Source organism: Pristis pectinata, chromosome 2 (assembly GCF_009764475.1).
Source record: "Pristis pectinata isolate sPriPec2 chromosome 2, sPriPec2.1.pri, whole genome shotgun sequence".
NCBI classification, from domain to species: Eukaryota; Metazoa; Chordata; class Chondrichthyes; order Rhinopristiformes; family Pristidae; genus Pristis; species Pristis pectinata.
This window is the reverse complement of record NC_067406.1, coordinates 136,499,379-136,515,702: the sequence shown is the minus strand read 5'-3', so window position 1 is coordinate 136,515,702 and position 16,324 is coordinate 136,499,379. Positions and strand designations below refer to the sequence as shown.

The following is a 16,324-nucleotide window of genomic DNA, read 5'->3' as shown; positions in this document are numbered from 1 at the left end:
TATAAGGTCACCCCTCATTCTATGCTCCAAGGAATAAAGTCCTAGTCTGCCCAGCCTCTCCCTATAACTCAGGCCCTCGAGTTCTGGCAATATCCTCGAAAATAATCTTCGGACTCTTTCCAGCTTTGCACTCTTCCATTTCTCTCATATCAGCTGATTCCCTGGTGTTGTATTACTACAAGAGTACACGGGGATCTTTATTTGTACTTATGATACCACGTTACTCACTTATGCACTATATTCTGTTAGATATCATACCTTGTATCTTGGCAGCATGTGGCTTGCAGTCTATAATCAAACATGGACATAAGCCTTGGTGTAGTTAAAAAAACTGGACTCTGGGCGCAATGAGACTGAGCATGTAATGCTCAATACTGATCAACAAAGGAGCATCCACAGGAAGAGAATTCCAAAACTTTACACCCCTCTAGGTAAAGGAATTTCTCCTTATCTCTCTCCCAGTTGACTGGTCACGTGTTGACACTATGCTCTCCAACTTTAGAATATCCTGAACTTATGTATCTGTTCCTGTCAGAATCTTACCTCCTGTAAACAGACTACCTCTCATCTGAATGGAGGTCAAATTGGAATATGGGCCACTTTAATTCGGCTGGTGAGAGGGGCATGCTCTGAGGTGTCTTCCACCCTTGGACCTAAGCCCCACCCAAGCTGGCCCTCTAAACAGCTCAATTATATTTGATCAGCCTAAAAGGGTGGGTGCAGGGAAGGAATTGTCCCACCAACACCAATAGGCATCACATTGAGTTTAAAATACACCAGGCTGAAGGATAGCTTCTATCCCACTGTTATATGACAATTGAACAGTCCCCTCGTATGATAAGATGGACTCTTGACGTCACAATTTACCTCGTTATGGCCTTGTACCTTATTGTCCACCTGCACTTTCTCTGCAACTGCAACACTTTATTCTGCATTCTGTTATTGTTTTACCTTGTGCTACCTCAATGCACCATTGTAATGAATTGATCTGGACGAACAGTATGTAAGACAAGGTTTTCGCATGTGACAATAATAAACCAATTCCAATTCATTAGCAGGATCAGGGATGGGACAAAGTCTTGACCAGAGTAGAGCAACTTGTTGTTCCATCAAGCAGGAATGGCAGGAAGGAAATTGGTGCTGTGTTCATTCATTGAGGAGAGCGTGAGGAGTTTGGTGCTGTGGCAGCTGTGCCTTGCTGGAATCTGGTGCCTGAGACTTCATGTTGGAGGTGTCCAGGGACCACTCAAAGCAGCTACAAGCCAGGCTTTGTGGAAGCCTGAGCTGAGTTGAATGCAGGTGTTACTGGGATGGTTGTTTTCGTGGTTAAAGGATCTGAATGGTAACTCCTGGTCGTCGTAAGGACCCCGCAGGATGGTGCCAGTTTGTTAAACCAATACCTAAATATGGAACTGGGAGTGATGGGAAAGACATGCAAACCTTCCCCCTCCCCACCTCTTCCCATTGCACATTCAAACCACGGGTTACTTGGATCTCCACTGTCCTCTACACCTGAACCCTAACTGCAACTTAAGTGACCACTCATCACTGCTGGCACCACTTTTGCCCCCACCTGCTTCCACTACAACCCACAGTTCCCAGCAATAGACCCATCTCAGTCACCTTCCCTTCCTCATTCCAATATTCAAGGCCTCTTTGTCAGCAGACATTGAGTAAATCTCAGAAATTTGCCGGTATACTTTAATAGAGCTTTTAGAGCTGATAACAGGTGACCCTAGTCAAGACTTGTTAACAGGTAACCCTGTCTGAGGTCTAATAACGGGTGACCATAACCAAGGCTTCTTAAGAGGCAATCCCGGACAATCCTGGTAACAGCTGATTTCAGTCAAGGGCTAGTCACATATGATCTTGGTCAATGCTTGGTAACAGGTGACCCTGGCTAAGGCCAAGTAACAGGTAACCCTGGCAGGTCCTGGTAACAGATGACTCCAGAGAAGACCCAGTAACAGATGACCTCAATTAGGGCCATGTAAACTGGTGATCGCAGCCTACTAATTCAGGCACATGAACTGATGACTTGTTCACACCTGGAGACCGACTGCAAACACATTCCTATCTCACTGTGTCTGAAATAATGAGTCGGGGCTGAAGTGCAAAGGAAGAACATAGAACATTACAGCACAGTACAGGCCCTTCGGCCCATGATGTTGTGCTGACATTTTAGACAATAGACAATAGGAGCGGAAGTAGACCATTCGGCCCTTCGAGTCTGCACTGCCATTTTGAGATCATGGCTGATCCTCAACAATCAATATCCTGTTCCTGCCTTGTCCCCATATCCCTTGATTCCCCTATCTATAAGAAACCTATCTAGCTCCTTCTTGAAAGTGCCCAGAGAATTGGTCTCCACTGCCCTCTGAGGCAGTGCATTCCACAAATTCACAACCCTCTGGGAGAAGAAGTTTTTCCTCACCTCTGTCCTAAATGGCCTAGCCCTTATTCTTAAATCATGCCCCTGGTCCTGGACTTCCCCAACATCTGGAACATATTTCCTGTCTCTATCTTGTCCAATCCCTTAATAATCCTGTATGTTTCAATCAGATCCCCTCTCAATCTTCTCAATTCCAGCGTGTACAATCCCAGTCCCTCCAACCTCTCAGCATAGGACAGTCCTGACATCCCCGGAATTAACCTCGTAAACCTACGCTGCACACCCTCTATAGCCAGGATATCCTTCCTTGAGACCAAAACTGTACACAATACTCCAGGAGTGGTCTCACCAGGGCCCTGTACAAATGCAAAAGAATCTCTTTGCTTTTGTACTCAATTCCTCTTGTAATACAGGCCAACATTCCATTAGCCTTCATCACTGCCTGCTGCACTTGCTCATTCACTTTCAGTGACTGATGAACAAGGATTCCTAGATCCCTTTGTATTTCCCCCTTACCTAACTCCACACCATTCAGATAATAATCCGCCTTCCTGTTCCTGCTCCCAAAGTGGATAACCTCACACTTATCCACATTAAACTTCATCTGCCAAGTATCTGCCCACTTACCCAACCTATCCAAATCACCTTGAATTCTCCTAACTTCCTCTTCACATGTCACACTGCCACCTAACTTTGTATCATCAGCAAACTTGCTAATGTTATTCACAATGCCTTCATCGAAATCATCAACATAGATCGTAAACAGCTGTGGTCCCAGCACTGAGCCCTGTGGCACCCCACTAGTCACGGCCTATCATTCTGAGAAACATCCATTCACCCCTACCTTTTGTTTCCTATCCGCCAACCAGTTTTCTATCCATGTTAATACCCGCCCCCCAATTCCATGAGCCCTAATTTTGCATTTGTACAGGGCCCTGGTGAGACCACTCCTGGAGTATTGTGTACAGTTTTGGTCTCAAGGAAGGATATCCTGGTTATAGAGGGCGTGCAGCGTAGGTTTACGAGGTTAATTCCGGGGATGTCGGGACTGTCTTATGCTGAGAGGTTGGAGAGACTGGGATTGTACACGCTGGAATTGAGAAGATTGAGAGGGGATCTGATTGAAACATACAGGATTATTAAGGGATTGGACAAGATAGAGACAGGAAATATGTTCCAGATGTTGGGGAAGTCCAGGACCAGGGGGCACGATTTAAGAATAAGGCCTAGGCCATTTAAGCCAGAGGTGAGGAAAAACTTCTTCTCCCAGAGGGTTGTGAATTTGTGGAATGCACTGCCTCAGAGGGCAGTGGAGGCCAATTCTCTGGGCACTTTCAAGAAGGAGCTAGATAGGTTTCTTATAGATAGGGGAATCAAGGGATATGGGGACAAGGCAGGAACAGGATATTGATTGTTGAGGATCAGCCATGATCTCAAAATGGCAGTGCAGACTCGAAGGGCCGAATGGTTTACTTCTGCTCCTATTGTCTATTGTCTATGTAAATGCTCTATGTTCTATGTATCCAGTAATTCATTGATGGGAAGGTTGGATGAGAAAGATATGAGTTACTGCCATCTGATCATTTTACCACCTGCAGGACACATCAGTGGTGTATTGGAATACTCCAGGGTGCATGCACAAAGCCAAGAGCCTTGACATCTTCCAATAAAAACTGGCATCCCCACCAGCCCCTATGTATTCACTCCCTCCACTGCTGGTGCACCCTGGCTGCACCAAGTACCATCCTCGTCATGCAGTGCTGCAGCTTGATGCAACTTCTTCAAGGTCACCTCCCAAACTTGCAACCTGCAAGGGTAAAGGACGGGGGAACTCCATCACTCACAGATTTCCCCCCATCCCACACTGTAAGTATACCTTTTCTCCCTATTGTTGCTGGATCTCAATCCTGTAACTCCCTACCCAACACCAGCCTTTTGACCAGAAAGAGCACAGTGGTTCAAGAAGAGCTCACTACTATCTTCCCAAGGGCAGTTTGGGATGGGAAATAAATGCTGGCGTAGTCAGTCAATCCCAGCCTGAGCAAAACCTATCTCAATGGCAGCCCGTTCCTTCATCTTTGACCAACATGTGATTTCTGGAATCAAAGATTTTTACTTAGCCATAAATGATTCATAATTTCATAATTTTAACAAGAATATCAAGGGAGGAAAATTAATATTCCATTCATATATCCATGGTCATGCAGAAATGCTGCTACATTTTGAGCACACTGAAAGCTATCCACAGGAAGGGTTTAAATGGTCTATCAGTAGGACAGTATCATACAATCGTTTTAACATAGTGCAGATACATGAATATATTGATTAAGGCATTTTACATTATTAAAGGAAATTATCTTACTTACATTATCAGGAGAGTTACAAACATGCCATAATATATACTTAGGAGAAGATTTGGGGTAATAAATATTTTATCAGGTTCTATTCAGTATAAAGATTAACAGATGCAGATGCAGCACCAGCTGACAGATGTGGAGATGGGCTGGCTAAATGTGCATCTGTCCACTTGACGTTTAATTAGTCTTTACTCATTTCCTGCAGGAAGAAGGTTTGATTTGATCATAAATCGAATTTTATATTTGTTTTATTTTAGTTTATTTCTGTCTCAGAGGGTAGATTTGACACATCTTGTTTCAAGGTGAATGGATTTGATTGCATTGTGAGCAGATAAAGCTGAATGTGTAATTTTGGCCAGAAAGAATATGTCAGTGTCATTGATGATGTATTGTGTATTGAATAGTGTTGACAAGAACAAGCTGATTCCCAGATTTTCCAGATGATTTCCCCTCTCTTCCCTCTGCTATAGCAACACCCTGCTGAGGCAGTCACACAGGCAATAGGCACCCTTCTATTCCTCATCCGTAAGACTGTTGTTACTGTAAGATTGTTAACGTGAGATCGTTCACTGAGCCAGGGACACCGAAAGAAAGAGTCTGCTTTTGCATAGCATTTTGCAGGAGCACAAGACATCCCAAAGCACTTATAAGATACTGTGAGATATATATTTGCACATAAGAATGAGACAAATTATGAGGTCATCTGTTTCAGGGGAATTAGTTCCAGGAGAATCACTGACTACAGTGGCAGAGAGAACTTAGCTCACGGCTCCAGGTGACCCAGGTTCAATCCTGACCTCTGTTGCTCTCTATGACCACCCTGGGTGCTCCGATTTCCTCCCTCATCTCACTCGTGTGAGTTAGTAGGTTAAACGGCGACTGTAAACTGCCCCTAGTATGTGCGTGAGTGACAGAATCTGGAGGGAGTTGATGGGAATGTGAGGAGAATAAAATGGGATTAGTGTAAATAGGTGTTTGATGGGTCAATGCAGATTTGGTGCTTGGAAGGGCTGCTTCTGTGCTGTACAATTCTACCATTAGATGATTCTCTGAACACCACCCCACTATAGGCTTTAGTTCAAAATAGTACCATGCAATCTTTTAGGCTAGTGAGAGGGTAACCACATCCCAATGATGTCCTGGTTGTAAGGTTAATGTCTCACCTGTTGAGGTAACTCCTCTGGCAGGACAGCACTCCCTCAGTACTTCAGGATGGTTTATTTGTGGAAGTGCGGGCAAAGGACTTGAAGTGGTAAGGGGAGGTGCAGAGGATTGGTCAGAGCCTATCTTTAGTTGAGCACTTGCTGCATGCATCACCTTCAGGGTCAAAAGCATGGACGGGGTCGGCTTTCTCCAGGTAGGTCCATGGACCAGAGTAGGAAATGGTCCAGGAGTTTCCCCCTCGGATTCCCCTGGTCAGTTGCCGTGACAGATAAACTGAAGCCTCACTTGCACCTCTCTGCAGAGGTTTATTCCAATCTTGCCAACTTTGTGGCAGAGGCTGGAAAATACCTGAGGAAATATCATTGAATCATATGGCTCACAAGATGATCATTCAGCCCACTATGATGGTGTTGGCTCTATGGAAGTGTTCACTCATAACCAATCATCTCCACCTTTCTTTCCTCACTACCCTACAAATGTTTCCTTTCCATATACATACCATTTTGGATAATTCTATTGCATGTGTCTCCTAGTAGTGTATAGAAATGTGCCCTTTATCCCCCTTTCATTCTTTATCCAATTATTTTTCTGCCAGTGGAAAACAGTCACATGTCCATCGAAACACACAGTGAAATGCACCTTTCGCTTAGAGTGTCCTGGTGGCAGCCCGCAAGTGTCGCCACACTTCCGACGCCAACACAGCACGCCCACAACCTCCTAATCCGTACGTCTTTGGAATGTGGGAGGAAACCGAAGCACCCGGAGGAAACCCACGCAGACATGGGGAGAACGTACAAACTCCTTACAAACAGTGGCCAGAATTGAACCCGGGTCACTGGCACTGTAATAGTGTTACACTAACTGCTACAATACCGTGCCTGCCAAATTGTTATGGCATTTATACCCTGGGTATGTATGCCCATGACAATAAACTTGAACTTGAACTTATGCATTGAATTTGAAATTGAGTTCAAGTATATGAAAATGTCACAGAGAGATACAGCATGGAAACAAGTCCCTTTGGTCCACCAGGTCCATACCAACAATGAAGCATCCATTCACGCTGATCCCATTTTATTCTCCCCACATTCCCATTAACTCCCCCGAGATTGTACCACTCACCTACACACTAGGGATAATTTATGGTGGCCAAGTATGATCTTATCACTCAGTCCTGGCTGAGTTTTACATACTAGGGATAATTGAGACTTTTTGAAAACATTTAATACTCAAACCCTCCACAATGCAATCAATTTGCCCAATTCGGCAGCTGCATCTTGAGGCAGACCCTGATTTACTGGAAGAGACTTCTGCCAGGGTAGGAGGAGAGTGAAGTGGAGCGGGCAGAAGTAACACTTGAAAATGGAGAGGAAAAGTTGTAACTGGTCCAAGCTGATCTTGCACAGTTGTGCAGCACGGTTGAGCTGCAGGTGGTTCAGCTGCCTCACCACTCCAGCGACCGAGATGCAGTCCTGACCTCCAGAGTGCTGCCGGTGTGAGGTTGCATATTCTTCCCATGACTACAGGCTGCTCCCATTCCCTCCCACATCCCAAAGACGTGCTGGTCGGTGGGTTAATTGGCTGCTTGATGTAGCTGGATGGCAGGGAATTGGAGGTGGGGTGGTGGGAATTGATGGGCATATAAGACAGAACAGGTTACAGGGAAATGTGGGGGGATGAGATAATGCTGAGAGCTGGCAAAGACTCAATGGGCCAAATGGCCTCCTTCCATGTTGTGTGGAATACTAAATGTATTCCTACTGATAAACCACTCCCTAACCATCCCAGAGACATGTAATCAATACCTTGTACCTCCCTCCATCTACACAACAACCGGCCAATCACAGGCCTGGCTCTTGCAGGATTACCTTCCATCTGAAAAAGTGGCCCTGGCCCCACCAGCCAGGCAGCTTAACCTGGGAGCTATCTGCTTCATTGCTCCTTACCCCGTACTGACAAGCTGCCTGCTTGATGCATGAGCTCACTGGCAAACTATGAGGGAGTCCAAGCCTCAAAACCAGCCAGGGCATTCTGGTTACTTGAATATCAGAGCACGATGAATACTTGCTCCCCCGGCAATTTTGGGTGCATCACTCTGGCTTGATGCAGGTGTACAAGATGATACGATACACAGATCGAGTGGACAGTCAGAGACTTTTTCCCAGGGCGAAAATGGCTAACACGAGGGGACATAATTTTAAGGTGATTGGAGTAAGGTATAAGGGGGATGTCAGGGTTAAGTTTTTTACACAGAGAGTGGTGGGTGCGTGGAATGCACTGCCTGCAGAGGTTACGGGGGCAGATACATTAGGGATATTTAAGAGACTCTTAGATAGACACATGAATGATAGAAAAATAGGGGACTATGTGGGAGGGAAGGGTTAGGTAGATCTTAGAGCAGGATAAAATGTCGGCACAACATTGTGGGCCGAAGGGCCTGTACTGTGCTGTAGTGTTCTATGTTCTATGTTCTTGCTTCAAAGTGTGGTGTCAAAGTTCCATTCATGGAGTGTCCCACTGGGCAGCGTAAGCAGAGCAGAGCAGCATATCACCAGCAGCTGGTGGCTGGAAACTGAGTTTCAACCCCGCATGCTACTGAACTTCTAACAGCTCTCCTGCAGTTCTTTGTGGACGGCAGAGGCACACAGAGCTGTCTCGGACTGGGATTACACACCATCTAGTGGCGACAAGAAGCAGAGCTGGTAGAGTGTGGAACAGGACGGTCCCTTGCTTTTGAACCTGAGGTTGTGAGCAGTCTGTACAAAACAGGAACTGAACCCCAAACCCCAAATATTCCTTCTCCACACTCTTGTCAATAAACACAACCCCTTAACATAAAAACTCAGAAATATTTATCATCAAAACAACTGAAAAAAATATATTCAGTTAATTAAAATATGTAAAGACTAAAATTAAGAATAAAATTGCTCAAGAGTATTTTCTGGTATACCACAATGAAGATGCCTTTTGAGCCTTTGACATCTCATCGACTCAGTTCCAAACTTTAATTGTTTCTCTTAACCTGTACTTTATTAACTCACGAGAGAAGACCCAACACTGTTAAGGTTATTGCCCCTGAGCTCAGTGCCAACTCCAGCTCTTTCGTAATGCAATGAAGTATTAACCACACCACTGTGGGTGTGGAGTTATGTTTGAGCTAGACCAGGGAAAGTTGGCAAATCTCTCTCCCTTCGGGACATTAAGCCATTAAACCTACGACATAAAACTCCTGGATTGCTGCTATAACCCACCCTATTCGAACTAATGTCTCTGAAACAGCAGTCCATCTCCTGCACACCTGCCTTCAACATGAAACAGTAACCTTTTTTCCCTTTTCACAGATGCTGCCCAAACTGCTGAGTGCTTCCAAAATTTTGTGCTGTTATTTCAGATGTCTAATATGTGTAGCTTTTTTGTTAATTTTCGATTTCAACTTAACCACTGTTCTTTGCATCGTGGTGATCGCAAAGAGACAAAAGTTGTACCACTTTATTGCTGTGAAAGGAAATGAAGGCTGGACTGCTGTACGTAGAGCTGGTCAAAGGGCAGTGCAAGGTGCTTCCTGGCGTCCCAGCGTGCAAGACATTTGTCTTCACCTATTTCTGCTCCTTTGTCGGCAGTGTGGCTGAAAGGAACTGAACATCCATCCCAGAATCAGCAAAGGACACTGCTTAAGGCAATTTATGGTAATCAGAACAGGTTATCTGATGAAGTTGTGTTGTAAAGAGTTCGGGGGAATATAAAAATGTTATCTGAATAATTATTTTTTGTTAAACGTGGAGGGAAGGGTGGACACATATTAAACGTAGCCTGATTTCAATGGAGTCTGAGGCTCTCCAACGTGAAGAGTAGGGTGTTGAGGCATGAAGGGCAGGTGTGATGGTTGTGGGAATCAGCTGCACTCCCCTCAGTTTTCTTAACATTGATTGGCTTTTCACACAGGAATACTCATGACTCTTCTCCCTATTTGTTGTAGCATCTTTGCTTCAGAAGTCTTGATCACCATTTGGGGTTCTTTCAACCACTTCCCTCTCCTACTTCTATCTTCTACTCCCTACTTTCCTCTCAGCCTGTACTATCCTCAACATCTACATGATCATGAAACTCTATCCCCACGACCTCATTTACTGTTCTGTGTCTCCCAGTGGTCCTCCATTCCCCTCACCATTACACCATTGCTTCTGTTATGCAATGGTTTAATCATTCTTTGCCAGGTCTGGCCCAACCATACAGGCATACAGGAGTGAGATAGATCGGCTGGTTGAGTGGTGTTGCAACAATAACCTCACGCTCAACGTCAGCAAGACCAAGGAATCGACTGTGGACATCAGGAAGGGGAAGTCAGGAGAACACACACCAGTCCTCACTGAGGGGTCAGTGGTGTAAAGGGTGAGCAGCTTCAAGTTCCTGGGTGTCAACATCTCAGAGAATCTATCTTGGCCCCAACACATTGATGCGATCACGAAGAAGGCACGCCAGCGGCTCTGCTTCATTAGGAGTTTGAAGAAATTTGGTGTGTCACCAAAGACTCTTGCAAATTGCTACAGATGTACGGTGGAGAGCATTCTGACTGGTTGCATCACCACCTGGTATGGAAGCTCCAATGCACAGGATCGCAAAAGACTGCAGAGGGTTGTAGACTGAGCCCGATCCATCACAGGCACGACCCTCACCGCCATCGAGGACATTTTCAAGAGGTGGTGCATCAAGAAGGCGGCATCCATCATTAAGGACCCTCACCATCCGGGACACGCCCTCTTCACATTACTACCATCAGGGAGGAGGTACAGGAGACTGAAGACCCACACTCAATGTTTTAGGAACAGCTTCTTCCCCTCCACCATCAGATTTCTGAACGGTCCATGAAATCATGAACACTATTTCGTTATTCCTCTTTTGCACTATTTATTTATTTTTGTAACTTTATTAATTTTTAGGTCTTGCACTGCACTGCTGTTGCAGAACAACAAATTTCAAAACATCTGTCAGTGATAATAAACCTGATTCTGATTCTGACCATAACAATGATCACATTGTGTCACACTTCCCAACAACAGGTACCCTTCACTCAAGGATGACTCTGATTTCAAAAGGAACCTTAACCCTATAGTCACTCTCCTCTGAACGATTGTCCCTCTGACCTCCAATAACTAGTGAGAAGAGGTGACTTAAGTTCAGTTGACTAATTTAATACATTCCAGAATAAAATGTTAGACTCAGTAACAATGACAGTGAAACTGCTGGTCTGCTGTAAAGACCCACCAGTTTCACTAATGTCCTTCAGGGAATAAAATCTGCCACCCTCATTTTCCTGCCCTCGATATGACTCCAGTCCCACCAATGTAATTGACTCTTACCTTCTCCCTGTGGTAGCCTAGTGGGAGGGTCAGTAGTGTTAAACCAGAGTGAGTGCTTCAGGAGGGCAGCTCACCATCGTCTTCTCAAAGGCATTTAGGGATGGGCAATATTGTCGGCTTTTGTCAACAATGTTCACATCCCATCAATGAACAGTAAATAAAAGAAATATCTTCATCCCTAAGAATGAAAGTGATTGAGCCTCTGACTCTGTCACCATCACCAACTACAGTACTCTTCCAGTAACATTTATCCCAAACAGCACGTGTTTCCCAAATTAGGATCACCCCTAATATATGAAAGAAACAGAAAATAAATTGCTCGTATTTACACGGCGGCTCGCTTAGAAACATGAGAGGAGTTGCCCGCTTCCCTCCCCAGGTCAGTTCCAACTTATAATTTGATCAACGCTGCTCTACATTAGAACTTTGTTTCTCACTTAATTTCCTGACCTGTGCCCAACAGGTGTCATCACTCAGTTTTGACATTTTAATCACCTTCCCGATTTAACAGTTTCTTGGAGGAAAGACCTTTAGAGTTCCACTGACCTTCGTGTGAAGAAGTGTTTGCTGGAACTGTCCCTGAACAGGCTACTTCTGATATCAATTTAACCAGCCCACCACAACCACCACACCACCTGTCCCCTTATTCTGTAATCCACCAGCAGAGGAAATACTATCCATCTATCTGAACATCATTTCATCATCCCACTGTGATAAGACTATTCCCATTGTGATAAGACTATTCCCACTGTGATTACGATTGAACGGATCCCTTATACGATGAGATGAACTCTTGATCTCACAATCGACCTTGTTGTGACCTTGCACCTTATTATCTATCTGCACTGCACTTCCCTGTAGCTGCGACACTTTACTCTGTACTGTTATTGTTTTTACCCTGTACTACCTCAGTGCACTCTGTACTAACTCAATGTAACTGCACTGTGTAATGAATTGACCTGTACGATAGGTACGCAAGACAAGTTTTTCACTGTACCTTGATACAAGTGACAATAATAAACCAATACCAATAAGATTTCCCTTTAATCTTTTACACTTTTCAGGATCAGGGTATCACTGCCAAAGCCAGCATTTATGGCCCATTCCTAATTGTCTTCAAGGAGGTAGTGGTGAGCTGTCTCCTTGAACTGCCGCAGTTCTCCTGGTGAAGGTGCTCCCACAGCGTTATGGGTAGGGAGTTCCAGGACTTAGTCCTGGTGACAATGAAGAATTGGTCATATACTGTACTTCTAAGTCAGGGTGGTGTGTGACTTGGAGGGAAACTTGCAGGTGATGCCGTTTCCGTATGCCCTCTTGGTGGTAGAGTTGACGGGTTTGCGAGGTGCAGATACAGCAGCCTGGGTAAGTAATTGCCATGTATTTTGTAGATGGTACACACTGCAGCCATTGTCTGCTGCAAATGGAGAGGATGAATCTTTACACACATGACACACACAGCACACACAGAATGCTGGAGGAACTCAGCAGGTCAGGCAACGTCTATGAAGGGAAATAAGCAGTCGACGTTTCTGTTTGAGACCCTTCATCACGATGCCTCATATTCCCTCATATTCCGCCTTGGTAATCTCCAACCTGACGGCCTCGACATCGATTTCTCTAACTTCCGGTAACCCCTCCCCTCTATTCTTTTCCCCATTTCCCCCCCTTTGTTTCCCCTCATTCCTGTGGTACCCTCACCCCCTCTTTCCCCTCCCCCACCCTCATGACCTGCCCATCTCCTCCCTCTGGTTCCCCTCCTCTTTCCCTTTATTCAATGGTCAATTGCCCTCTCCTACCGGATTCCTTCTTCTTCAGCCCTTTGCCTCCTCTACCTATCACCTCCCAGCTTCTCACATCACTCCCTTTCATCCCCCCTCCCCCACCCACCTACCTTCCTCCTCTCACCTGGACTCGCCTATCACCTGCCAGCCTGTGCTCCTCCTCCTCCCCCTCCCCCCACTTTCTTATTCCGGCTTCTGCCCTCTTCCTTTCCAGTCCCGATGAAGGGTCTCGACCCGAGACGTCGACTGTTCATTTCCCTCCACAGATGCTGCCTGACCTGCTGAGTTCCTCCAGCGTTTTGTGTGTGTTGCTCCAGATTCCAGCATCTGCAGAATCTCGTGTGTCTCCAGAATGAATCTTTAGGAGGGTTTATAGGGTGCAATGAGTGGGTTGCTTTGTCCTGGATGATGTTGAACATGTTGAGAGTTGTTGGAGCCTGCAGTCAACCAGGCAAGTGGGGAAGATTCCATGACAGTCCTGACTTGTGCTTTGTCGGCGCTGGAAAGGACTTGGGATGTTACGTGACTAATAGAGATATCTTATCTTAATACCCAGTCTCTGACACACTCTTGTAGCAGCAGTATTTATGTGGCTGGTCCAACTGAGTTTCCAATCAATAGTGCCCCCTAGTCACTAATGGTTGAGGTCATGATGGTAATAATGTCATGAAATGTCATGGGCAGATGGTTGGACTCTCTCGTTGGAGATTGTCACTGTCTGGTACTTTAGTCGTGTGAATATTACCTGCCACTTATCAGTCTTTGCCTGGATGTTATCTGCTTCTTGCTGGCTGCAGGCATGGGCTGCTTCGTTTGCCGAGGAGTTGCAGATAGAATTGAAAATAACACAATCATCATCATCTCCATTCCTGATGTTATGAATTTCTGACCTTCCAATGCCAAGAGTCTCGATCCTAACCAAGCCTGTTGCGAGCACCTTCACTCTGTCCGCCGCAACAGCCAGGATCTCCCGGTGGCCAGCCACTTCAATTCCACTTCCCATTCCCACAATGACATGTCTGTCCACGGCCTCCTCTACTGCCACCTTGATTGGAGGAGTAACACCTCATATTACCATCTCCAACCTGACAGCCTCGACATCGATTTCTCTAACTTCCGGTAACCTCTCCCCTCTCCTATCCTTTTCCCCATTTCCCCCCCTTTGTTTCCCCTCATTCCTGTGGAACCCTCACCCCTCTTTCCCCTCCCCCACCCTCATGACCTGCCCATCTCCTCCCTCTGGTTCCCCTCCTCTTTCCCTTTATTCAATGGTCGACTGCCCTCTCCTACCGGATTCCTCCTTCTTCAGCCCTTTGCCTCTCCCACCCATCATCTCCCAGCTTCTCACATCACTCCCTTTCAAACGCCTCCCCCACCCACCTACCTTCTCCTGCTCACCTGGACTCACCTGTCACCTGCCAGCCTGTGCTCCACCCCCTGCCCCTACCTTTTTATTCTGGCTTCTGCCCTCTTCCTTTCCAGTCCTGATGAAGGATCTCGACCCGAAACGTGGACTGTTTATTTCCCTCCATGGATGCTGCCTGACCTGCCGAGTTCCTCCAGCATTTTGTGCGTATTGCTCCAGATTCGAGCATCTGCGGAATCTCTTGTGTCTCCAAGCCTGTTGTTAACTTCACAGAGGACGTCATTAAGTAGGAAAGGCTGCTTAAAAGATTCACGAGGATGTTACCGAGACTGGAGGGCTTGAGTTACAAGGAGAGGCTGGACAGGTTGGAACTTTGTTCTCTGGAGTATAGGAAGTTGAGGGGTGACCTTATAGAGGTATATAAAATCATGAGGGGAGTAGATAAGGTGGATGGTTACAATCTTCTTCTCAGGGGAAGGGAATCTAAAACTAGAGGGCATAGGTTTAAGGTGAGAGGGGAAAATTTAAAAGGGACCTGAGGGGCAACTTTTTCATGCAGTGGGTAATGTGGAATGAGCTGCCAGAGGAAGTGGTAGAGGCAGGTACAATTAAAATGTTTGAAAGACATTTGGACAGGTATCTGGATAGAAAAAGCCCAGAGGGATATAGATCAAATGCAAGCAAATGGGACTAGCTCAGATAGACATCTTGGTCGGCATGGACATGTTGGGCCGAAGGGCCTGCTTCAGTGCTGTATGCCTCTTATGACTTTATGACTCTAAATCACAGAGTGGTTACATCATGGAAAGAGACTATTCAACCTGTCAAGCTTGTATAGGCTTCATGTACGAGCAGTCTCACTCCTCTACCTACTTCCTATAGTGCTACAATTTTGTTTCCTTCAGGTACATATCCAGCTCCCTTTTGAAAACCACTTCATTACCATCCCTGGACATCCATTCCAGATACTAACCACTCGCTGCGTGAAATTATTTTTCTTCAGGTCACTTTTGGTTCTTTGCCAATCACCTTCATTCCATATCTCCAAGTTATTGACCCTTTCACCAATGGGAAGAGTTTCTCTTTACCTATCGCTGACTTAACCCTTCATGATACTAAATATCAGGCCTTTTTGCAACCTCAGTAAATGAGTCTATGCCTTTGGACAATTGATAATGTTTGATTGTATATCAATATCAACAAATAGTGATGCATACCTGGGCTGGCAGTTCCCCATTTTCAAGACGCATGACTTTGATGTCAGCAATACTTGACTCTGCACGTTTTCTATTGTCACAGTAGGCGAGAGTCTTGTATGAACATAAGCACACCAGTTTCTGTAAAACAAGTCAAGAGATATTACTTTCAACTTGGATGGTATGCAGTAAACTGTGATCTTCCTGTATGCTCCATAATTAAAATTACCCGTGAAGGCAAGGCTTTCAGGAGACATGGAAATGGATGCCATTGTGTCAGTCCTTGGGAGATCATGAGAAGGAACAGATTAATTGTAGAGAGGACCATCTTGAGTTCCAAAAGCCAAACCTATGTCTGGGATATGGGTTGGAATGATTCCCCATCATTAATTCCCTGTCATTACTCTAGTCAGTGGTAACCAATTTCCCTGTGAATGCAGAAATTGGTCTCAGTGATACCCTGACCCCCACAGAGTCCTATGTTGCGATCTTCCCGACCACAGTCAATGAAAGAATCCGTGAATTGGTGTGAACTGCAACCATTTCCCACTTTTCTTGCAACATAAGCCATTGAAAATGCTGAAAAAAATTAGTGTACTGAGTTGTACTGGAGCATTTAACTCCGTTAACAATTACCAGTAAACAATCTATCTCGCCCTGAAATTTACATCATATGTGACATATGCTGTGACACTTTACTCTGTACTGTTA

General features: G+C 45.4%; 1 protein-coding gene across 1 annotated transcript in view; it reads right to left on the bottom strand.

Moving 5' to 3' along the window:
• Positions 1–16,324, bottom strand: part of LOC127567468 (multimerin-1-like) — a 72,451-nt gene that overhangs the window by 43,316 nt on the left and 12,811 nt on the right. Inside the window, exon 2 of the mRNA XM_052010417.1 lies at positions 15,635–15,754. Within this exon, the coding sequence (XP_051866377.1) occupies positions 15,635–15,754 (120 nt within the window). The remainder of the gene's footprint in view (positions 1–15,634; positions 15,755–16,324) is intronic.